This window comes from Lepeophtheirus salmonis, chromosome 6, assembly GCF_016086655.4.
Source record: "Lepeophtheirus salmonis chromosome 6, UVic_Lsal_1.4, whole genome shotgun sequence".
NCBI lineage: Eukaryota > Metazoa > Arthropoda > Copepoda > Siphonostomatoida > Caligidae > Lepeophtheirus > Lepeophtheirus salmonis.
In genome coordinates, this window is record NC_052136.2 from 41,183,831 (window position 1) to 41,210,735 (window position 26,905).

Consider the following 26,905-nt stretch of genomic DNA (forward strand, 5'->3'; position numbering starts at 1 on the left):
AATATTCCCATCTCCCTTAAAGCATTATATTATGCTATTTGCCTCTATATATCATACCTATATATAAGTTAATAATTTCTGTTAATTACTTTTTTATACTACTATACTTAACGGGCTTAACCAATTGTACATACACTTTAGAACGATTTATTTTTCAACTTTTTTGAATTTCGATTAGGGTTAGTTTGGAAAAGGTGTCACTAGGACAGAAAATAACCTATGGAAAATGTTATTGTAATACAATGTCATCTTTAAATCCGTCCGTCAACTCTGTGTATGTCAGTATGGAGCAAAAAAAGAAGAAAGATAAATTTTTGATGAATCACTTGATGCACACATCTATTTTACATTTTCAGTCTTCAGATTATTTAACATTAAAGTAATTGGTCAAAATTCCCTTACGTTGTTATTCATCCTTTTTGCCCCATAGGTTGACTTTAGCAAAAACATGTAATAGTATTTTTTTATAGGATAAAAAATCTCTATCAAAATTATTTTTTAACAAAATAACGAACAATGCTTGTTTTTTTAATAATATATACTTTCTTACCACGTGACAAATGTTCCCCACTAACACTAATCGAGATTCAAAAAAGTTCAAAAATGAACGGCCCTATTCTAGGCTATGCTAAAAAAAAGACAAGTTAGAATGAGAAAAAGTCAAAAGAGGCCTTTTTCTCTCCTTTTGACTCTGTAATATATACGCATGTATGTTCAAGGAATCCAAATGTGTTGTTTTTGAATGATTAATTAGCTTAATTGACCTTGAAATCCACGTATAGATATATAATAGACATACTGGAGGAATATATGTAGAAAGAGAAGAGAGAAGGAATGATTTTGATTTTTTTAGAGTGTCCTGGAATGATGTTCCAATAACGCATTATACAAAATATGTGTCGTCCATCAGATTGCCAAATCCTACAAATATATAATTTCTCCCCCCTCCGCACTTTGTTTCTTTTTATTTTTGGAGGTGTTCGTCGTGGTTATATTATCTTCATATGTGTACCTATATATGTATATTTAAATTTTGTGGTTACATACGCCCTTGAACCTGTTTTATTGGCCAAAGGTGAAATTTTCTCTCGTTCTCTTCTGTTTAGGACGAAGGAGGCAAATTTAATATTTTTTTCGTTTTCGTTTTTTAACGTGAAAGTGGGTATTAAAATAATAAATATAAATTTTCAAACCCTATGTGTTTTTTTTATCTCTCTTTAAAAATAATGGCATAACTCAAGGATTTCTCTGAGGAGAGAGGGGGTTGTTTGATAGTATATCTATCTATGTATATATGTGCCTCAGTATGCCTGGGTAACATGCTCATAATCTATGTATATACCTAATATATATTATTAAGTTTGTATTTCATTGAATCATATAATAGGATTCAATGAATGCTCCTGCCTGGGATTTTTTTTCTCTTTTTCTTTCTTTCTGACGTCATTTGCGAATGACGTCATCACTCTCACTTACTCTACAATATTTTTCAAGCCATTTTGATTTAATCGCCTTGAAAAACAAGAACCAGCTTAATGAGGAAGGGAAGAGAAGAGAAAAAAAAAAGAAGCTTTCTCTTGCAAGCCAGCTAAGGCCTTTTTTCAAGCTACAAATTCAAAGCAAAAAATAATTATAAAAATTAAAACGCAATTCATTTTGTATAAAAAGGGTTTTGCGCAATTTGCAAATGGCGACGGATAATAATAATATGAGAATTAGTGATAGGAAGGAAAGGAGAGTGAAGGCACTGTTGCTCCTTTTTTTATCTATAAGAGTTCGTCATTTCCGGTCAATGAAATTATGAATTGACAGTCCCCTGTCAAATTGTGACAACGTGATTCTCTTATCAATCTCTCGCAGCTTCCATTTGGTATATGTATATAAGAGTGATGCGTTGTATACGACTTGTAGTTAGTTGGTAATTGTTTGCCCCCCCCCCCTCCCCTCACTCTGCTTTTTCCATGTTTTCTGCAGTAAAATCAATTATTTTTCTAGTTATTGTTTTTGCCAACTTTTTTGCGTCAAAACAAGAGAGAGCCTCTCTCCCTGCGCTGGCAGAATATCACAATACTACTACTATCGACTAACTTACATACTATATATTATACTTGAACAACAAAAACAACAACAAAAAATGAAAAAAAAAAAAATAGTGAGAGTGAATTTGCAGAGAAGAGGAAGCGCAAAAAAGCAGAGGCACTAGTTCAATAAGAGAGAAAAAGAAAGAGAGAAAGAGTGGCCGATGCCGAAATTAAATATTCTTTGAATGAGGCCAATTTTTTTATACTCTTTATTATTTTTTGCAAGGTTCAGTTTAAACCCGTACACCTTCGCAAAAGGGAACGGGAAAGGAAGGAATTATACGTAGTTTAATAAACGAAGAATCAGTTTTATTAGTACATGTACTATACATAATAATTAGAAAAAAAACCAAACCAAATTAAAAAGTGTGATTGTGTAAAAAAAATATTGTATGTAGTTGAAATGGAAGTTTGTCAGCTACAACGACATCAAAGTGGTCTATTCTTAGGTGGAGGGCATCCAACCCATTATCCTCGTGGGTCTTGTGACTCTCTCTCCTCATCCGGCTACTCTAACTCAGAGCCTGGAGCAGCTAGAGCTTCATCATTTCGAGAGTCCTCATATATCTTTTCCCCAGATCGGCGCAGGAGGCATCGGTTTAACTCCCTTCACTCTGAGCCATCCAGCTACAATGATAATGACTTAGACTTAGATTTAATATACTTGGAGACACTTGAAGAAGACTACAAAAGGGCACTGAATAGGTAGGGTCATATTCTATGTAAATGTATTTATGGGGGGTACGAATAGGAAGTAGGAGGAAAGCCAATTAGCATGATGTAGTAAGTTTGTTAAATAATAATAATAATGATCATTACTCATATACTAAAATAATGGTTTCCTACAGCTTTCTCTTTCCTTTGAGTTGAAAGAGAAATCTTGAAGCTTTCTGCAAAATATATGTATATTTTTAAATTACGCAAAAAAAGTCCCAGCAGAAATAATAAATGTGAACTTATAAAAAAAGAAAAAAACAAAGAATATTTCTTCCCAGGCCGTTTAAAAAAAACTTTGTACATTAGTTTATACTTTAGTCGGTTTCAAGGATAAATCCCATTGGTCCTTTCTTCTTCTTCATTTTCCTCTGCAAAAATTTGCAGAGAACTTTTCTTTGCTCCACTCGCTTTCATTATTTGCTCTGAAAATCCAGATTTTCATACATAAAACTAGAAATTCTACTAATTCATTCTGCTATTATATGTATTATCTATTCTTCTCTCTCGCTTAATTATTGCTATTTTTGCTCGGTAGAGGGTAGTAGGCATAGATATAATAAATGTAACTCAAATCAGTAAGTTTGGTCAGTAAATAATATCTACTTAATTTATAAATATAGACTAATTCGATTAAAAATAATTAAAAATAAATTTCCCTAGGTTGAGAGATACAACATTTTACATGCATACATATTTTTATGGATGACGTAGTTACGTACTGCATACATAATAATACAATAATATAGAAAGAGTCATAAATATTAAGTATATAATATTCAGTTACTACTTCTCCTTGTCCTTGTTTTCCCATCTACTGTGTACTTTTATGAGGTATATGACTTTTTATGAATCTGACCTTGTTTTGCACACATGATTCGATGCATATGTTGATGAGTAACGGATCCTTGTGATGCTCCTCCTAACGGTCTCACATCCCCACTCTTTTTTCCTATCATTTTCCACATCATATTTAGTTATGTATTTATATATACCGTGTAGTGAATAAGTCTTGCACCTTCTCTTTCACTGTAGAGCTGTTGTTATTAACTTTCAAAAGGGATATTGCAAACAAATATATATTACTTTTGTTCGGAGGTGGAAACAAGAAGGTTGATGATAGCAATTTTGATTTGTTTAGGCCAAGTCTATGACGAGTTTGCAAAAAAGAAGTCTTTAGACTCATATACCGTGTCAAAGATGTAAAGGCATAGAGAAGTGAAGTTCAAGAGCTGTCCTTCTTGACTCAAAAGCATTAACAATTCCGTATGGAGAGTTATAGAAGTCTTCTTAATTAACTTCTGTACCTCAACCCGATAGACGACTACATCTGATGGCATGTGGAGTCCAAAGCCTGCCGAGTCCGCTACAGCAACATTGACGACCTCAAGTTATCTATGAATAAGAAAAGAAAGAAAATGAGTTGCAGCTACATTTTAGATGAGTACGCGATATTTGGCCTCGCTTGGAGGCTTTTATTGCGGAAACCAAGTTCAAATTAATGTCCCTGTATGAAAATATTGAATAAAACTCTCTTTGATATCTACCAAGTCCGAGTTCATTTGACTTCCTTCAGATTAAAATGAACTTACATAAATGATTTTGAGCATGAAACTTCCACTAGAATGACCTTTGACATGTGGCTAGGGCTACCCTTATTTTGATTTCTTAAATAGAGGACTCTTGGAATAAGGGAGAAGGGGGTTTCTTGTTTTTCTTTTTTTTAAAGAATACAAATTGGATTTCTTAATGTCTTTCTTTAATTAAAAATGTATTTTATATTTAAGTCGATTTTTATCATGCTCTCCTGGTATATACTGCCGTAGGGATAATTTGTTTTGGATTTAGACCATTCTTCCCCGGGAAATAGTTTTATTTGAATAAATGTGCAATACCACTATACAAATAGGTAAAAAAATAATGCCCATAATTAATATGCGTAGTCCCAATGTATGATAATAATTTTTGGATGTGTTTAGAATGTTTTAGCGGAGGAACGAACCCACGTCAATTACCTCTATACCAATGTTAGTATAGAAGTATTTAGTTCCGTATCAAACTACAACAAAAAGAACAGCAACCCACTACTATGTAGGCACAAGAGACTAGCAAACACACATATTTTATGCTATCCAATACATAATTATGTATGTATTTTTGAAGGCGAAATAAAATAAATTGGAATTCACAAATTTTATAATAATATTACAAAATATTCAAGGATTTCCTTCAGTGCAGAAGCAAGGAATGTATTTACTTATATGTACTCACATAGTATGTACAGTACGAACTCTGTCTTCTTGGCGAACAAGAAGAAGACGAAGAGGGAAGAAGGAACGAATCATTAAGAAAGATAGAAAAGGCGGATTTGGCATTGAAAACTGGCATTATTATTGTATTTACTTATTATTAGAAGAACTATCTATATGCATGAATGTGGATCTAATAGCAAAGAAGCAGATTTTCAGCACCACAAGCTCATAATAGTAGCTTCCATGTCGTCGTATGAACATACATGCATGTATACATTAGGTCAACAACTCTATGCCTTTCTGTTCAATAACCTTATTATGATTATTTTAGAGGCAATGTATGTTTTTATATTGTACATGGCAATGCCCTTTTCCCGTTTTTTTTTGTTCTTTTTTTTTTTTGCACCCTCCCCAGAAATTAGTTACAGAAGATTAAAAAAAATATGTCGGTATCTATTTTACATAATACAGTAATAGCTTGACATAAAAGTTTGACGTGAGTAAAAAAAACAGCCTTCAATTGGACGTATCTCAATGCAAATTTTAGCTCAAACTCAAACAAAAAAAAAAAAAAAAAAACTCGTATGTTGGGAGCACTCGTAGCTCAAGGTATTACTGTATATATATATATATTCGACTCTTTATCTCTCTGACCTAGTAATGGGGTAGAAAGGTAATCATGGAAGAAAAAAACAAACTACCAACTAATAATAACAATACCAAGATACACCATACCTTTATATATATAAGCACCATCAGATAACTTCCGCATCGGCGAAAATCATTTTTGGGCACGTAAGACCTTCTCTTTATTTCTTCTTTCAACCCCTTCTAATAAAAAAAAAAGTAAGAAAAAGTTATCCAGGCGTGCAACCACCACCACTGTCAGGTCCACGAACCCACATTTTCAATCTGCCAACCTTACTTTATAATACGTAATATTATGTAGTGTGTATCATAATTCAACCCTTTCCCTTTAAAGAGAGAAATGGTCCTTTTGAGGAAGAGGTGGAGTGGGGTATTTGGTAGGTAGACGTAGCTACAAAATAGAAGAAAAAAAAATAGGGAAAAGAGATTGCAAAGAAGGTTTTTTAAAGAATGATTCTATAAAACACGTAATATCGATGATGTATGTATTAATATGAATGTGTATAAAGTAGACACTACGTCGTGAAGGAAGCAAATAATGTACATATATATGTAGTACTAAAAACACACAAGATAGATAGATAGTAAGAGCCTTGCCTTATTTTCAATTTTGACGACTGCTTTTTCCACTATGGCATAATATTATAAAATATATGTACATCTACTATTAGTCAGACATAGAATAACAAGAAGAATAAATAAATTTTACTTGTCTGAGACGTAGATTAAATAATACAGTGCACTGTACAATATATTGTATATATTTATGTAGTATTTGGAGAAAAAGGGAGGCTAACAAAGAAGAGATAGAGAGAGGCTGTTTAGCCCCCCTCTCTTTGGACGTGGAGGAGGAGATGTATCCAGGAGCGGGGGGGGGGTTGAGCCCATCTATGACGGAAGTTTACTTATGAATTTACTTAGTTATAATACTTGATGATATAAATTACCTACATAGTACATTTTCAAGCCTTGGATCCATCCACAAATAATGCCAATTCCGCCTGCCTGGGTGGGCGCCGCAATTTTTATTTTTATTATTATTTTCCAAGTCATACGGAAATTATATTATGTATTACGCTTCTGCTTAGAAATGGTGATGGTGATATTGATGAGGATGATATTTTCCCCGACCCCCACGGGCCTGCTGCTGCATAAGACATGCCCGTTTCCACCTGCAGGAGTACTAAGGGGTTTTTAAGTATATTTTATAATATGATATATATATATATATTATTATGAACAACGAAGGGAAAAAAATAAGTATAAGAAGTAATATATACACATATACATAGTATATGTATAGAGTAGTTATGCACTTTTAGCTCGCCGGATTTCCTTTTATTTTCCTTCTTTTTTTCGGCCATGAAGGCTTCAAATTATTTTTATGAATTTGTAGCTGCATTTAGATCGTATCCTTTATAGAGTGTACAAGTCTATATATGTATGTATATTTACAATATATAGTCATCTAAACATTCAGCAGCATAAATCTTCACCTACATAACACGTAATAATTCAATAATTCAAATTCCTTGGCCATATTTTTCTCTCTCGCGCTTCTCAGCTGTGCTGCTTTGCTATTTGTGTGTTTTTTATATTCTATATTATTCATTAACTGATTTATTCAATTATTTAAAAGAAGTGATTTCTTTTTAGTTTATAGATGTAACTACAACATTTATAACATTTTCTTTCTCTTCTTCCTTCCCGTTGTTGTTTTTATTATTTTAGTTTTTGTTTCTTTTTTTTAGAAAGCAGGGAAGCAAACAAAATATTGCAGTAACTGCAAGTCTAGAAGAAAAGCAGTGAGCAGTGTGTTTATAGTATGTACACCTTATATTTTTATACATTGTACACTTTTTCTATTACTACTATATTCGAGTTGTGATAAGTATAAAAAAGAAAGAAGGAGAGCTTGAGAGGAATAAGAGAAAGAAAGAGAGAAAAAGATAGAGAAGGGTCATCGAACTACTTCTACTCAAATAATAATACTATTATAAATCACAATACATATTATATCAAAAAGTGCTCCTTAGATTCTTGATCAAGTCATACCTAAAACAACCAAGCTATCAACAACTACCGCAGAGAGTAACCAAGACCTCAGCCTTCGATGTTGGGCCTAAATCACCACGCAATGCATCCATTACACTCTGTTCTCCCTGGTCTCCATGCTGTCGCAAATAACCTACCTCGTCCCAATGCATCCTCTCCACATGGGCAACATCCTAATAGTGTGAATAGTGCCAATGGTGGGAATGCCAGTAGTTCCGGATCGCATCACGGATCCTCTCACCACCATCATCTTTCACTTAGTAACTCATCCTCCAGTCACGGATCTCAACACCACGGCAACAATAGTGGCAACGCGGGCGGCAGTGTCAACTGTATGAGTCATTCCAACTCACCCAATACGGGATCCCCACCCAATGGGCTCCCTGGTCTACCAGGGAGTGCACCAATTAATATGTGGCCATTGATTTGGAATCATATCACAAAGTAAGTTGTTCTTCTTTACTGTATTGCATTGCGTTCTTGATTTTTATAATTTGCAATTCAGGGGCAGACGACGCAAAAAAAAGAAGCAAAATATTGCAATTCTTCCTTCTCTTTTCCCTTTCCATACATTAGTGGAATAAATAATATTACATCACGACGTGGGTTCCTCTTCTCTCCTTTTTTTTGCAGCAGACTACGCAAAATAAACTGCAAAAAAAAGAGGGGGAAAACTCCAGTTTTGTGTCTACGACATAAAAATAGTACGGAAGGAGAAAGTACCCTGCGTCAGGCAGAGGTTGAAGACTATTTTAGCAATGAATTACTTTGATGAATAAGACATAATTTTTAATAGATTTCCCCTCATATTTGTATGTAATTTGTCTCCCCTCTTCTCATAATTTAGATAGCTTGAGGTAGAAGGAGAAAAACAAGACCCCCCATACACACACTACTCCTCAGTCAGTCCATTCCTTTTGCAACGACTTGCAATTAAATCATTCCATAGATAGAGGAGGGGGAGGGAGGGGGTAGTTAGGAATAATATTTTAAGCCTAAAAAAGTAGAAAGCCCCAATTCTTCCCTTCTCCTCCTGCTAATATCGCTGCTGCTTTCAAATCTAAGGTGAATGACTCAGTTCATTTTAGCCAGACATGCGATATTTAATTATCATAGTATATATGTATTTACATTTATTATTTAGTGAATCTATGCGTGTAGTGTGTACTTCATAGATAATGTAACTTAGCGAAGGCCTCATACAGACAATCTACGTATATTACAATATGGCTTCTTTTCCTCTTCCTTTTTTCTTTATTCTGCTATGATTCTGCTGCAGATGTCTATAATAATAATATTAATAGCTATTCTGTGACGTAGGAGGGAGGGAGTAGGAAAAAGAAGGACGATTGAGGGGGAAGGGAAGGGGAAAAATACTGCAATTCATAAAATAAAAAAAATCGTCAATTAGTAATTTTTATAATGAAATGATTAATTTCTTTAGTAATTATATCAATATTTATAACTAATATGTGACGTATGAGTAGGGAAAAGAAGAGAAGAGAAGGGAAAAAATACTGCAGTGCAATAAATAAAAAAATTCGTCAATTAGTAAATTTAAAAAAAAACTGTTATTAATTCCTTTGGTTTCTAGCTATCCCTTCTATGATGTATTTATCGTACGTACATAACTCACTTTATTATAAATTTCTCTTGATTGATTAAAAACACACACAAATGATGGGAGGGGGTAGTTGTACTACACAACATAGTACCTATGCAAGGAGTAGTGGAGGTGAAAAAGCACCTGAATTATTATGATTGTTACATTTCATTATCTTTTCCTTTTGATATAAAAAATAAATTAGGCCAACCGGGTGTTTGCGAAGAGAGCGCGATGGGGTAAAACGTCCTTCTATGCTTGTGTGTGTGTTTGTATTTTTTTCACATTTTGAAAGGGAATAATAACATTTCCGTGACTCTGGGGAGAGAGAGGGGAGAATGTATATATTTATTATTATTTAAATGAAAGTTCGGCAAAATTATTCATTACGAAATGTTTGACCTGTAGTACAAGTAGGTATAACGGGTTTCTTCTAACTATACATTTCTAATTTTAACTAGTATGGTCAGTCAGTTCAACGTTCCCTCGTTTTGGCTTTTATAGCTAATATAATAATAATATAATCTTGCCCTCTCACTCCTTCTTTGCAGCTTTTAATGAAAACTTGTGTTTGTACTCTGTGACACGTCAATGCAAATAAATATGTACTTTTTGTTCTCTTTTCTTCTTTTTTTTATCGAAAAAAAGAAAGAAAAAGAAGAGGGAAAGAGAAAGAAAGAGAACGAACCAGAAATGCAAATAATTTGAACGGCCCTGAACTGCCTTTTCCTTTATATTATTATTATGTAAAAAAAAAATATTTGATACATTAAAATGCATTAATGTAGGTATCTATAAAGTAAGTTGGAACAAGAGGAAATTATTCGTCAATATTACTGCTGCTAGCTGACTATATATGTATTTATATAGTTTTTTTGTGAATGCATCCTGGATTTGCAGCTTCTTCTTCTTAATAAGGAAGCGTCTGGTTTTTTGGGCTGCTGGGCTGTGGTAAAAGACAAGAGAATGCGTGCGCGCTAATAATTTTTTTGTCTGGAAAATGCAATTCTTTCAGGTTGCTATTGACTGTGAAAAAAGTTCAGTTTGCAAAGAAGTGTGGGTCTCTGAGTAGTGTGTGTTATGGCTAGATAGAACCTTTGGTGTGTTTATATATTTTTTTAGTTCTATCAATTTGTTATCCTTTCAATCATCTTGGAGCCGTGCTTTGTTGGTAGAGGTTCTGAAGTTAGAATGCACTTCATATACTAACTACTTACTATAAGTGTACTAGTATTAGTTATAGTGTGTTGTGTAACAACGACAGTTAACGACAATTCTCACTCCTTCCATTACATCACTAATCATACTATATAGCCAGCACATAGTATGTACTAGGATTAATTAATTTATCAATTTTCAAGTTGATGTCGACGACCTTTTTGTATGTCCCCCCCCCCTTCTCTTTTTTCCCTTCCTTCCCTTCTTCTTTCCTACTTTTTCTCCTCCTCCCTTTTTTCGCTACTGCCAATCTGCCTCTTCTGCAATTCAGCCGCGCAAATATTTTTAATAAATAACGGGTCTGCTTTTTTTGTTATTTTACTTTGTACTCTTTAGACCCCGTATATATGGAGTAGAGGAAAAGAAAAGAGAGAGAGAGAGAGAGAGTGAGGCAAGAGTACAAAAGTGAATTTGCAATTATTTTGACGCGAATTCACTTTTTTGCGTACTGCTATTTTAAGCAACGTTGCATGAATGTTGTGTGGGGGGGGGGAACTTAAGATTATGCAGTGTTTTTTTCTATGAATCTGTCTTTTATACATTGCTTAACATTTAACAAAATATGTATCTCTCAGAGTGTTAGTAGAAGGTGGAAAAAAGAGAGAGAAACTCCTAATGAAAAAGGCTAGGCTTCACATGTACATTTAACATAGACATAGTACAGGAGCAGCGGAAAAGAGGGGGTTGCAGTTTCGTACTCTCTCCCCCGAAGAAGTACATACTCCCTTTTACGCAGGCTTTGAAGGAAAGGAGATTTAATACTACTTCTTTTTTATATTTTTTATTTGCAATCCAAGAGTTGAATGTACTTTTTCAGTCTGAGTTGAGTGAAGAGAACATGAGTGTTTATTAGTAATATGCCGAACTTTTATTTATCTGATATAATGAAGTGAGTAAAGAGTTGGTTCGATAGTTTTTTGTTTTTTTTTGTGCGTTGAGTTGAAGGTTTTTAAACTGGTTTTATTTTATGTGGGGGTGAAAGTTACCTGATGAATAGGCTCCACAGCCACTAACAGGAAAAGGGGTTATTTAGAAGACTGTCTTAATATATATATATTTATAGCATTAAATATCATCCATCCTAACCTTATAAATAATAAAAACATAAACATGTCTAGCCTGACGTTGTTTGTGATATCAGTATTATTAATGATCCCTTCTTCATTTCCAGCTTACTACCTCAATTGTCGATCGCCAAGATGGACCCTCTATCTCAAGTATTCTGTCTCCGATGGAACAATCATAGAAATAACCTCCTCTCGGTCTTTGATCATCTCCTACAAACGGAAGCCTTTTGCGACGTCACCCTTGCCTGCGATGGCTCCTCCATTAAATGCCATAAAATGATTTTGTCCGCTTGCTCCTCTTATTTCCAAACTTTGTTCATGGAAAACACTTGCGAACATCCCATTGTTTTTCTTAAAGACATCAAATACAATGAAATCCGGGCCATTCTGGATTATATGTACAAAGGAGAAGTCAATGTCGCTCAAGAGGAACTACCCGGTAATTTTATCATCTCTTATCTTATACTCTTAGCCTAATAATAATAACAATAACAGCAGCAGCCATTTCAACAGATGTAATAATAATTATATAATTTATTTCGGGAAAGAGGGGGATATATTTTTTTTATACTAGAACGACGACTACTCGGCTCCCATGAAAAAACTTTTTCCCTTTTTATATTTTATTTTTTGCTAAGGGAATAAATAGTACTACTATAGTTAGATATATAGAACTGCTAGAGGGAGTTGAAAAAGAAAGAGAAAGAGAGCAATGACATTTCCCCCTCCCCCACTAAACTAATATTCGACTACAACTAATACTACAGCTCTTCTTCTCTTGCTTGCTCTGCTAGTGCAGATTTATCCTGAAAAATTTAAGATGCGAATTGAAGGGAAAGGGAAAGAACAAATAAGAAAAAGAAACTAGGTTAAAGTTACCCCCCTCTTCCATATTTATAAGAAAAAAAGATATTAAAAGCTGCAAAACTCTAAAAGAAGGGGATAATAGGGGGAAGCAAAAGTTGCCCGCCTTCTCCTCCTATTGCAGCGTCCCCCTTTTGCATATTGACCCAGTTATATATACTTATTAAAAGTAGAAAAAATAAAAATCTGCAATTATGCATAAACTTCACTTTCGCTATTTTGTATAGGTCTTCTAAAAGTGGCTGAACTCTTGAAAGTGAAGGGTCTCGTAGAAGAGGAAAGAGAGAAACTACTCAACAGTTCCAAGGAGGGGGGTCGTCCTTTGATCTCGGTAGCCCCTACTGAAAATGATGGAAATAAAAATAATAATGGAGTTCCCCCCTCCATCGTTAATGGTGAGGTCAAAAGAAATGGCAAAGAGGATGTTCGTGGATTCAATATGTATGGCCCAGCGGGTCTACCTATTTGGCCACTTTCGGGCATGTTCCCTGGTGCTCACAATTTATTTACTGAACAAGGGACTAATAACAAAGAAAGTAGTCCCTCAAGTCCGAATGAGAGAAGATCCGACTGGGGAAGTGGTCATAAAAGGAAGAAAATGTCCGGTGGACATCATGCTCCTCCTAAAGACCCCGTCATTTCGCCTCATCACAACAATTCAAGAAAGGAAGACGACCAGGTTAGTAACTTAATTACTATTTGTAGACCAAGAAGGCGTTTAATACTATTTATCTCTCTTAATAGCCCATTGAATCCAATATGAATAGATCAGAGAGTATGGAAATGGATGAAAAAGGACAAGGGTCTCAACAGACTAACGGCAGTAGTGGATCACATTCAAATGAAAAAGGTGGAATTGCAAATTATGTACCGAATCAAAGACTGGAATGGAAGAGATATAAACAATACACAAGAAATGATATAATGGCGGCGATTGATGAAGTAAGGAAAGGTATGTCAGCATTACAGGCTTCGCGGAAATTTGGTGTACCTTCACGCACCTTATATGACAAAGTTAAGAAAATGGGAATCACAACTGGAAGACAAATGCAACGGAAATCTATGCCACAATATCCAGCATCATTTCCCTCACTTAGCGTATGTATCTTAATAAATATTATACAAGTATTTCAATAAAAAAATGAATTTTTTCTTTAGTCAATTTCTGATACGTACAAAGACTTAAAGGATAACGAAGATATGAATGACTCTGACATTGATACCGGTAGACCCTCCATGGTAGCCCCAACATTTCCGTCTTATGTAAGTAATCGACCAACAAGAATAAATTTATCATTCTTATAATTTCCTGATTTATTTGATTTTCTTAGATGTTGAATATTATGGAAAAAATGAAAGAGGCAGAAGGAAATGGCGGAGGCGAAGGAAAGCACGGAATAAGTCCCATAAATTTAAGTAACATGCTAGCAAATGCAAACAATAGAAGTTCTTCAGATATGATGAGACCTGAAAGTTCCAATTCTCCTATAAATGCTGTGAAACGATCATCGGAAGGATCTGCACCGCAAAGCCCTAGCTCTGGAGAAAACGAATCATCTTCAAATGATCAAGAATCGAATGGCGTAACAACATCAGGAGAGATCCGTGCTCAATTTATGGCAGATTTACGTCGATTAGGTACTGGCGGTGGCGGTAATAGTATTGTGGGAGATAGCAATCGAGGCTACTCGGATGATATACCCCTCTCTCCATCAAAATCCCCATCAGAAACCGCAGATAATTTATTACCTCCACGCAAACGCAAAGTAAGCCAAGAGCACCATCTTCAAGCTTTGCTAACTGCTGCTGCAGTCGCATCTGCAGCTGAAAAATCCGCTGAAAACGGATTAGATCGTCGAGTAGAAGTGAAGGATGAGTGTGATGGGAATAGAAGTCCCAATTAAAAAAGGCCCAGTACGATATCATTCTTGCAACTTAATATAACATTCCTTATAAAAAGTGTTTGTTACGTATATGTTCATTATATCAAACTACAAATTATCACTATGGAACAAAAATACTTATAAAAACCTTTTATAAGTAATTTCCCCGTAACATATTAAAAAAAAAAATAAGACAAGAAATGAGAAAAATAAGACTGATCTATGTAAACTTTCTAAGACTGATTTTCAATATTGTTATTATTAGATAATTTATTATCATTATTTAATTTATATGTATATATATATATATATATATACATTTCTGCAATTTAAAAAAAGAAATTCAAATTATAAGACTGAATTTTGTTAATCGTACATGGTTCCTCCTTCCTTAAATACAAAGTAAAACATGTGTTATCTTTTTAATTCGGAGAGACAAAATACGCTGATTTTTGGTGCATCTCCTACACTTTTATTATTAACACTCCAAAAATCCCTATATATACAAATATATATATTCATTCGAACAGTTTGTAAATAAAATTAAAACTGATCCATATATTTTGTCATTTATATACATATTCAAAAAGCAAAAACCTCTCTAACAAAATAAGACTTAACTATGACTACTATTACTAATAAAATAATAACGTGCTATTCATGGGAATCCTTAATAAGACTGATTACTATTATATATATATTATTTTTTTTAAACCATCCCCTCCCCCCCTGATAGGAGAATTAATATATATATGTATATATTGACTCCGCAACTGTGAACTTGATCATGATTGTGAGAACGTTGTAACTTAAACCAATAAAGTCGACCATACTCTATCAAGTATACACAATATCTATGTGTTTGTGTTGTAATTTCGATGTGGTTATTAATTATTATTATCAATTTACTAGTCGAATATTATGTATGTATATATATATATATATATTTATATGAGGCAATTATTTTACATTCAGTTTTGATTAATTCTGCAATTTAAATCAATCAGGACCTTGTACAAAAAAAAATAATAATACATTAAATACGTTTTTTTTTTTTGCTGTTCTGTGTGTCCCTTTGAAAGCCTGGTGAAGAAGATTAACAACAGATTTATTGCAGAGTTGATCTAATAGGGGGGTTGTTTCGTATATACCTATATATATATATATATATTCATTTATTTTTAAACAGACTGTGCCCATAATTGGAGAGAGAAAGTTAGTTATTATTACAAAGAGGGTATATTATGTGTATGTATACTGTAATTTATTTTGGGAGGACCTTGTGTTATTATAAGAGATAAAATGTATTTTTTTTTCTTCAGATATTTATTTTATTATTTTGTTTTCCAAAAAAGTTGAAAATTTGCTGTACACACTATACAAGCACTACCTCTGTCACAAGAGAAAAAACGATTTTTTTTTTTACAAAAAAAAATTATTAATTCAAAGTATATAAGTAAATATGAACATAGGTATGTATACCCCCAAATAACCCCTTCCAAATCTTTCCGTATCTTTGTATAATCATTAATTTCTGTGTCTCACTATTTCTATTATTTATTGATCATCACCTATATTTTTAGTGTGTTTGTTGTTGAAAAAACTGGGGAATTAAGTAAAAGTTCCTCATGTTTGTTAATCAAAATATCTCCTCCCATTTTTTGTGTATCCTCTACGATTTTTTTTTATATTTTTAAATCATTGTTGGTTCTCTTTCTTCTTCTTCTTATTTCCTCCAGACCGTATAAGAAATACATACTTATATGTATTATATGTTAATATTCTATTTTTTTGTCTTCATAATTCTATATATACATACATACATAAATATATATATATATATATATATATTCCGTTTTCTTAGCTGTATTAATTTGATAACTTATAAGACTGAACAAAATGTGTGTGTTTTTTTTTATTGTAAAAGAAAAAAAAACAAGTGAAAATGATAAGATTTAAGACTGATTTGATTTTTTTTTGTTTAAAGTATTTTTTAGAATAGAAAAACGTAATAAAAAAATATATGTATAAAAAATATGATTAAAATAGCTATGTTATTATTACAAAATAAAATAGTTCTTGTAAATACTTTTTTTTTAAATTATGTGAGAAATAAATTATCTATTCAACGGATTTTTTAAAACTTTTATTTACATGCATACGTCATACATATATTGGGAATTTGCTCTTGTTATTCATCGTTATGTAGTTATTCAAGCTGTTATATGATGAGCAATTATTACAAAATATCTGCAATTAATTTTTGCCTACGTGTCACAGATCGTTACTTGTGAGACCATTTTTGAGTTAAGAAGAAATAGCACCATAATACATTAAAAACGGGATTTATTTTTTTAGGAAATATACGTAATACTAATCTAGACTAAGCAAAGTTTGTCTCGGGTTAAGTTATTATTGACTTCGTGCTGTATACCTTAGAGGCTCAACCTGTCATTCATATTAAATAAAAATAATATGGAGAACATATCTAGCTATATTATACTAAGATCATTGTATAATTTTAATTGCAATATTTTAAACACCAGCATTGCCAGGTAATCTTGCTAGTTCTTAATCTTTAATGGGTCAATATTTTTTTATAGGCATGGGTCTAATTTAGGGAAAACAGCAATTTGTTGGTCCAAAATTATTAAAAAGGTTTTTTGCTGGGGGATCATTTTTAGGATTTCTTAAGCAATATGCCTTATTTGAAATATAAATAATTAGTTAATATTTCATTGTAAATGATTAAAAGACTCCAATTTGTTTTATTTCTTTTGAAGGTTTGCTGTCTTCTATGTCAGTGGTTCCCAAACTTTTTTGATTTCGACCACCCTAAAATATGTGGTTAGACAATGTGCACCTCTCATTGAGAGATTAATATAAAATTTAAAGTGTATTTTATGCAAATAGATGAATTAAAGGCCATATCAACCTTATAAAGTTCAATATATAGGCATATAATATAAGTTATTTGACTTTATAGAATAAAAATAAAGATTTTGATTACTATGGAAATACTTGTTAAAATTATCAAGAAAAGACTAGAAGTGAAGAAATAAACCATTTTAAAGTTTATAAATTTATCGCGTTGTCTTCAACAAATTTGTAAAGCTCAGAAATAAAGTTTATATGTTGATTCAATGCTCCAATTTACGGAAAAGAAACACACGAATTTTTTTATTGAGAAACAATATGTTTGTATTTTCTACCTGCAATGAGATATTAAGTGAATTCAAATTATCAAATATTGAGGAGAAAAAATACTAGTTTTGTTACTCATCCAGATTCATTCATTTGCTCAGATCCACTAGTATTACATAAAATAATGCAACTTTTCCATTTTACACTTAACTCCCCATGTATGAGTAATTTCTAGGATATATTAATTATGACAAGCTCAATAATTTTTTGTCTTTTTTTTTTTTTGATGGTTTTTGTAAATTTGGAATTCAGTTCAAAAACTGTCTGGATATCTTTTCGATTTCTTTGTTTCTTTAATAAAAGTCATAAAATCACTTTATAAATGAACAATAACTAACTTATATATACATGGAATTTAAAGGGATCTTCAAACACGAAATATCATTGCCAGATTTGTATTATAAAATAGAGACCAACTATGATAAATCTTATTCGAACATAATTTAAAGGAAATTATTTAAAAGCTAGGTGGGTTATTGAATGTGTTACTAATTTAAAGTATTATATTTTAGATATCTGTTTGGATTTGCAATATTTGAGTTGAAAAAAAATTGTATTAATTTATATCATGAAATAATTTGAAGTGAGTTTGTGATTTTTTATATTCAAAACATTAATGTAATCATCAATGGATAAAAATGATATTTAATCGTATACATTAAAGTATTCTAATGTTGGGCAGTAAAGGTCAATAAAAGTCCAAAAAATTTAAAGTCGCCATCAATTAGTTTTGATAAAATGACCCACATTCAAGTATATATGGATTGTTTAATCATGAGTATAAAATGCTAGTAAACGATTCTTCATCTTGGAATAAAATTTCAGCTCGAAATTCCATTGATATTTTAGTTAGTTACTCTAAAATTTTAAATGTTAAAATTTTACTTATAAAATACTAATAATTATAATTTTATGACAGTAATTAAAAAACAAGGTAATCAAAAATATATCCGGCAGTTTTTGTTTTAAATTCCAAATTTACAAAAACCATCAAAACAAAAATAAAATTAATTGAACTTGTCATAATTAGTAGCCTAAAAATTGACTATACATGAGCAATTAATTATAAATGGCTAATATATTTCCCTTTCTTCTAGAATAAATAATTTTAATTCGAAAAAGATATTTTGATACAAAATATCATCAATTGACATGAAGTATCATTTAAAGAACAATACATATTTCGTGTAAAACTATCTCTTTCGAATTTGAAAAAACATTTATTCTTGAAGGATGAATAATATATTCGCCATTTTAAATTTTTAAAAAATAGTTATCGTTCTAAAATAAAATTTAAACTCATTTGTCCAATAACATTAAAAATATTAATAGCTATAGACAAATGAGTTTAAATTTTTTTTTTAAATATATTTTTATTAAAAACTTTAAGAACATTTAGTAATAATGTAAATTTTGTATTTTATACATAATAATTCCTCAAATTTTGATTTGTCGTCCACTTTTTATGTCTCAATTTTTTTAAAGCCAGTTAAATAATGGAAGATTAGACATTAAATATCAATTTTGTCAAAAGCGTCACGAAAATTTTTCTTATACTTCTCAAAATGGTTAAATATCGACATTACGGAATATTAAATAGCTTTCAAAAGTTTTGGGAACAATTTCTACAAAAAAAAACATATTTTTACAAGTGTTAATATGTATTAATGTTAGTACACGAGTTGTATAATATACAAATATAGTATCCGGAATTGCCCGGAGTTATTAGACGTTGACAAAGAGGAAACTTTATTTTAACAATAATAGAAGACAACTCCATAAGAAATATTCAGTTTTACTCTCCATTTTCATAAGCACACTCACACGTATTTACTCAATATTTAGATTTTCTCTGCTCAAGAATAAAATATTAATAGCATGATATTTTTTAATATGACATGTTGAGCCATGGAGTACTCTAGTCTAGAGACTTTAGTCATGGCTCGTTGCTAAACTTCATTTTAAAGTCACATTTATTATTTGTTACTTTATATAATGTACTTCCTTTTTTTAAGCTTTAGCTGCATATGCTTGTTGTTAAAAATAAGTTATCAATTCCTTTTTTATGGTATTTATTAGTTGACTTATACGCCTCAGAGATTTAATTTATTTTTAAATACCATTTTTATACAAATTTTTCTTTGTCTTTAATATCACGCACACGACAGATTGTATTGTTATTTCTTAGATCATGCATCTACGCAGTTTGACATAAGATACACTTAAAAATGACAGTAATATGTATAGACACAAATACATCTTATTTTAAAGACTTTTCACGGCAACTCATTGAATAATCTAATTATATCACATGGTCACAATGTGAAACGTCCTAATTTCATTAATGGAGCATCCTTTTAGATTGAATGAAGCAAGAGTTGATTTAATTATAAATACTCAAAAGTATGTTTCTTCAGAGCTTAATGATTATAATTTTAATTTTAGTTATATCACTGTTTTTAAATTACATAGTTGTTGGTTTAATTTCAAATGTAGTTATAAATAGAGGGGACAAAAATATCTCTTAGAAATGTGAGGGTTTTTATTTTGGTAGCAATCTAAACAGGCTTTTTTTAATCTCCAAATTATTTACTCACTGAAGACTGGTGATTTAACAATATTCCATTGAGCGTAACGGTCTTTTTAAAAAGAAAAAAGAGTACATCCATATGTAGAGTTGTATAAAATCGTTTGTAAAAACATTTTTGCTGAAGGACAATTTGCCGAACGGATATTTCACCAAAGCACAATTTGCTGAATGTAGATGTTGCTGAACGGAGATTTTGCTGTTGCCCATTTGGGGCATTTGGGCGAAAAATTATATTAAATTTATTCATAGGTATTTAAGATTGCATATTTTAATTCAATTTAAATGATGTTATGATAAATAGGTATTATTCATATGCTATATAGGTAAATTATTGAGCGTTTTTTTTGTTTTGTTTTTTGCAGAAAAGTATTTTATATTTATTAATAAACATTATATTAGCACAACACAGTAGTGGTTCACAGTAAAATGATTATGGTAAAAAGGTTGCAGACAAAATCATTGCATGGTAAAATTGTTATGTACATTATCATTGTGATCCAAAAATTGTTGTGGGTAATATCATTGTAAAACAAGTTCACTGGAAGCAATATATTTGTCTATAATCTCATAGCAAAACATTATTATCGTTTGCAATTTTCTTACAATTTATATTATATTCGGACAATAAAATTATTGGAAGATGAAGAAACTTGCTATGAAATACCGCTTTTTTGCCCAGAGTTTGTACAAGTGAAACACTGGGCCACAAATCAGTTTAAAATCTACTGCCACCGCGTATCTAAGAATTTATTTCCCTTTTAGAACATGATATAACATACACCGAACCACATGCTGTGGAGGTGAACACCTGGGCCCCGAGGTAAGTCAAATTACATCGTAGCTGATTTTCTAAGCATCAGACAACTCTTTCAATATCCAAAAATACACCCCGGCCACAGGTTGTACAGTTGAAATATTGGGCCTCAAAGCAGTTTAAACTCCACCGTTGCCGCGTTTCTAAGCATCAAGGACAACTTCGAATATGCTAGAGTACACCCAGGCTCACGGGAAGAGTAGTACAGAAGGGGTCCTTGTTGCTTAGAAATGTGGCAACGATAGAGTGTATTGACTTAAGGCACAGCACTTCACATGTACAACCTGAGGGCCGGTGTATATTTTGTGATATTAAGAGGGTTCCTATTTGTTTATGGGTGTTTTGGAGGAAGAATTTAACCTTCCTTGGAGCACAGCAGCCCATCTTCACAACTCGTGAGTTGGATGTATTATAGCATATTAGAAGGTGTCCTTGGTGCTTAGAAACGCGTTAGCAGTAGATTCAAACAACGTTTGAACTACATACTACTGTGTTGTGTTTATAAAAGGATCATTAATTTACATAAAAATATTCTTTTGCAAAAGAACACTAACTAATTTACCTATATGGCATACATATACCTACAGTATATCAACAATTCATATTAATCAAATGAACTCTCATTTTAAAATGATATTATATTTATTTATATATACGATTACATTCCTTTCGTCCTAGAACCGTAGAAAATATTACCTACCGGTATATAAAAATGAATAATATATAATTCATTTTTACAGAAGGAGAATTCACATTTTAAACGACTCTATACATACATACTAGTTACTTCGTCACTCCTGGAATTAAAGAATAGGTCATTGTGATAAAGTGCAACATAATCACATATACCAGGGATCATGAATTTAAAAAGAAATCATAATATGCATTATAATGTAATGATTAAATTAAACTTAAGTATCCTAAAACAAATACTTTATTGAAATAGAACTGACTAATCCACAGTCAAATAGTTCCCATATTGACTCTTTATGGACTTGATACAAGAAGAAAACTTCGCATTACAGTTGTGTTTGAAAAAAAAATGTTGGCCATCCAATTTCCGAGGAATTGTTTGACAAGATTTTTAGACTTAGCTAGAACAAAGGCATTCCCATTTCGAAAGATTATTGTTTAAAATTAAATAATAAGCCTAAAAAAAAATATATATAATTTCTGTCTCTATTTTTTAACTAATGAAATTAACTGTTTTTCTTACGTTACTTCCTATTTTTCTTTTTATGCTACTTTTGTTTACAATATTAATATACTTTAGTCTAATGAATGTATAAGTGCGAATAAATTTTTTTATAACTTCATATTTGAGGATAAATTATCAAATCAAAGTCTTAATAAAATTTTATGTTATCTTCTGAATCTGCTTCGCTCAAAATATGACCTAAAAGGAGATGCATTAGTGCATTGGTGATACTACAATCTGTAATTTGTTGAAACATAGAAACAAAACATTGGTCTTCTTCAGATCTGACAGGAGCATTCTCAACAACCATTTTCTTTCTGAACCACCTATTCCGACTATCCGAAATCGATCCATGGCCTCTACCGCATTAGGATGAGAGTCCAATAGATCTTATTATTGAAAAAAAAGTTTCGAGATAATCTTGATTTAAAGAGCTTAGAGGTTTTTTTTTCTAAAGCTGTTATCAATTATCAGTATTATTAATGATGAAAATCCATGTAGAATGGGCATGTTAAAATTAAAAATCAACATGGTAACCTGATAATTTGAAGTATATTTTGGATGAGAGAAATAATATATGGAAGGCCATTTCATTATTTATGTATTGATACATTGAAGAAATACTTATGCCCTTTCGGTAGGACATCAAAGCAGATCGCTTAGGCAACACCACTTCACCAGTTTTATTTCTCTTAATTTGCTTCATTATTACAATCATATTTATCATGCATTGGAGAATATCCTTTTCTATATCCAAATTTACTCCATAGGCACATCCAAAGTCCTTTTTTGATAATAGTCGGAGCCATATCTCATCAAAGCACAAGACAGCTAAGTTTCCATTTGGATTTCAATTGGATTTGATTTGTTGAGCGATAATTTTAATAATATTTGATTGTATTCCAGGAGCTGTTTTAAAATTTCGGATCCACCGTTTGATACACTAGGCACCAGAAGTAGCACACTGGATGGAATGTAACGGTAGGCTTTAGAGGAAAGAGACTTCAGTATCAGACCTTTAACAAAATTCTCCTCATTCCATTTTCCAAACTTCTTCCCACTGATAAAGAGTTTACATTGAGATTTAGTAAATCTCTTTTCCAGTTCTCCTTTCATCACTTTCTTAAAATTAGATTTCGATTTTAATAATCTATTTTCCGATTGAAGGATTTTCACAGATTTCGTGTAAATCTGCATTCTGTTTCCTTAGTGATTCGAGTTCTAGAATGAGTGAATCTTTCTGGTATTAGAAGCCCTACTAATTTGTATAATCCGGGATACACATGCTTGATTAGATGCCTTAACTTTTTCTAACATAAGTGCTTGAGTTGATTTTACGTTGGTTTGGGATGATTTGTCTAATGTCTCCAAATATATTTAATTAGAATCTTCTTCAAAATGGTACACTATCTTAATTCATTTTGTTTTCCTTAGAGCTTGCTCAAATCCTTTTCTAGGTATGAGACTTCTGGAAGGGATGGTATCTTCTTTCAATTTTCTTTTTAAAAGTAATCCCAGCAGTTCACCTTTAAATCCCTTTTATAAGCATTTTCCTCAATATGATTATCACAAATTCTAGGGTATTTTCCTAAAGGGTCCTTTCGATGATAAGCACTTTCCCATTTTTTCCTCCTTGAGAGATCCTTTGGAAAATGATAAAAAATTATGTTGTCAGGAGAATCACAAATGGCAATTGCACAACTAACAGTTTCATTGTGCGAATACATTTGATTATACTTTTTCGTAATAATACTAATACATTAGTAATAATAATTATTTATTGTAAAATGTAATTAATACTCCAAAGATACCAAACTTCTCTCTCTTGGCCCACAAGGTAGTCCCAGTTCTTAATTTTGGCCTTTTGTGACTTTGTATTTGGTACCCATTCTATTCACTATGACGTCAAAATCTCCCTCTCTTGTCCAGCAGTCGGTACGAAACATCAAATTGAAAATTCTAGCAAGCCCGATGACATGATGGTCCAACCTTGTATTTCTATTAATCTTGATATATACTACCTTTCTTTTTCTTTTTTAATATGATGCGCTCATTTGCTGCAACATTGTTATGTATTAAAACTGCATGATAATTTGATCTAAGAAATAACAATTATATATTGAGCGTGCGCGTTATATTAAAAAAGAAATATCTATGGTCATAAATCCTAAGCATTTTTTAGCAGCTTGTTTTTGTTGTTGTTCGCAACCTGATTAGTGTTTTTTTTTCTAAAGCTGTTATCAATTATTTGTATTATTAATGATGAAAATCCATTGTAGAATGAGCATGTTAAAAAAAATCAAAAATCAACATGGTAATCCGATAATTTGAAGACAACCTATTCCAAAAAAATGGGCCAGCTAAAAAATACACACGATTTTCATCACTGAGTATAATTTTGATATTTAGGAGAGAACATCAAAGTATAAAGTGTATGTGCCCATGAAAATGGGGAGTAACATTGATGATTTGTTGGGAATTACTTTTTATATTAATATTAAATTATCAAAACAAAGTTTGGCGGTTTAAAGATGCCTAATAACTCTGAGCAATGCCGGTTATTAACACAAGTAACATAGTATTTACTCATAGAAAAAGAAATGGACAATAGTATCTGATAATTCGTCGACGTTTTATATGGATATTTGTTTACAGAGGAACTTTAAAAAAGTACCAAATTAATTATAATTTAGTACCTAAAAATTATTTAAATAAATAAAAAAATTTCGTAGACATATTTTTTCATTCTGAATCTAAAATTCAGTTTCAACTGTCTTGTCTAGTTATCTGTTATGCTATAACTAAGAATGTCCTTTATGTAATGAAAAAAGTAACTTTAGAAATTAGAAAAAGAAAAAACGTTTGGTGTGTGTTTGAAATTTTTTTATTATTATTATTTAATAAGTCGCCGTATGGTTAACTTCTCTCCTAAAGTAAGCATTTTTGCCTATCTTTGATGTCAATTTATAAAAATGTATGATTAAATAAACATAAATGAATTTAAATATTCTTCCAATGAAACCGTTGTCGTGTTTTTTAACTTTTCTTTTATCGTAATATTTAGTATATTGGTGATAGTTATTATATCAGTTTAAAAAATCTTGCCATTTTTTCGTGACACCACTTTCTATAATTTCAAGATATTTTTTATAAATCATATGATCAATCTGTTAGTAAATATACATTTAAAAAAAATGTTAAACAGTTAAGATCACTTTTTAAATAAGAATTGTTTTAAAGCTATATTTACTAACTGATAGATCATATTATTTATAAAAAATATCTTAAAATGACATATTTAACTGAATTCCGATGTCAGAACAAAAAAATATTATTTGGATCAATCTATTATTTATATGTATTGTTATTAGTAATTATTATGATTCTAATTGTTTCATTTTGTATATTTAACATAAATGTATGATGATTTATTTTTTAGTATGTAGATTATAGATTAACTTGGAACATCATATATATTTCAAAATTCTCTAATTTGTCATTTCATTAGTTATTATTCTGAGAATATGGTTCATAATGAATTACAATTTCATGGAATGTGACGTTTTCAAATCTACTGTATTGGATAAAAAACGTCTAAGTAAATTATACGTAGTATATCTTTATTAAACATTTTGCTAATAAATACTTTCGTTATACCCTCAAAAATCATAATAAAGCAGGAAGCTGATAATCACATCAGTATTTTAAACAGTGATACCATAAGTCTTCCCCCCCCCTTCTCCTTGCACGCGTTTGTCTTTACAGGATTATCAACTTTATATATAACAAGTCACCTTGATATATAAGATGTGTCGATAAGAGATTTCTTTGCTTTTGTTTACAATTGTACTGGCTATTTTGATGACGTCATAGCGGAGTCAATTGATGAGGAAATTACAATATATATAACTAATAGTATTAATGTATTAATACTATTAGTTCATTTAATAGTATTTTATTTTCTTATCAGACAATTATATTTGTGTAAATTTTTATCCTCTGACAATTACAGTATTAAAACTAATTTTTTAAAAAACAGATTAAAAGTTGTTTTGAATATAAAAAAATGTTCAGATACATACATTTTCAAATAAATATAGTACATATAGTGAAGAAATCAATAAAATATTAATAATATGTGGATATTATGCACTATATATGAAATGCTCATATGAAAAACATAAAATAACAATAAGATCTCATTTTTTTAATTATTTTGAATATAATAAAAGTAGAGTTAAATGTAATTATCTTGCCAATATAACCTAATATGATGCCTCATAATAAGCCTCATCTACCTTGTAATTTCGACTCTTCTCTCTCCCTCTCTCTCTCTATATATATATTAATACTCGGGAATTCAAGTTTTCTAAAGCATCCTCCACTTTTATATAGTATGGAATTGTTAGTAATACAAACCAATAATAGTTATTTAACTAATAATAAGAATGATTTTGAAGTTTATACTCGCCTGACAAGATACTCAATAATGAAATAGCATTTGCAAGTCCAAAATAATACCTAATGAATCAAATAATCGTAATATAATTTTGATATATTTTAAATATTGTCAAAATCAAACAATTTATAATTAGTTCGTATGTTATACAGTTAGTAATTGATTTATTTTTGTAACGATCCCAGATTTAATAATAAAAATACTTAGATATTATCCTTCACTCATTGAAATTATTTTTTTGTACTATTCATGAAC

At 31.2% G+C, this 26,905-nt stretch overlaps 1 protein-coding gene across 7 annotated transcripts; it reads left to right on the plus strand.

Moving 5' to 3' along the window:
- Positions 1–1,717: 1,717 nt before the first annotated feature.
- LOC121121081 (uncharacterized) lies at positions 1,718–16,518 on the plus strand. Of its 7 annotated transcripts, none has more exons than XM_040715952.2 (7): positions 1,908–2,786; positions 7,732–8,194; positions 11,743–12,077; positions 12,730–13,181; positions 13,247–13,600; positions 13,661–13,765; positions 13,834–16,518. In XM_040715952.2, exons 2-7 carry the CDS (start codon positions 7,809–7,811, stop codon positions 14,404–14,406), a joined length of 2,205 nt encoding a protein of 734 aa, XP_040571886.1. In that variant the 5' UTR covers positions 1,908–2,786; positions 7,732–7,808; the 3' UTR covers positions 14,407–16,518. The 7 variants fall into 7 exon arrangements, with proteins under 7 accessions (XP_040571888.1, XP_040571886.1, XP_071745601.1 ...); XM_071889500.1 differs by having other exon boundaries at positions 2,311–2,786; positions 7,447–8,194; XM_040715950.2 differs by lacking the exon at positions 1,908–2,786 and adding an exon at positions 7,088–7,202.
- Positions 16,519–26,905: the final 10,387 nt, after the last annotated feature.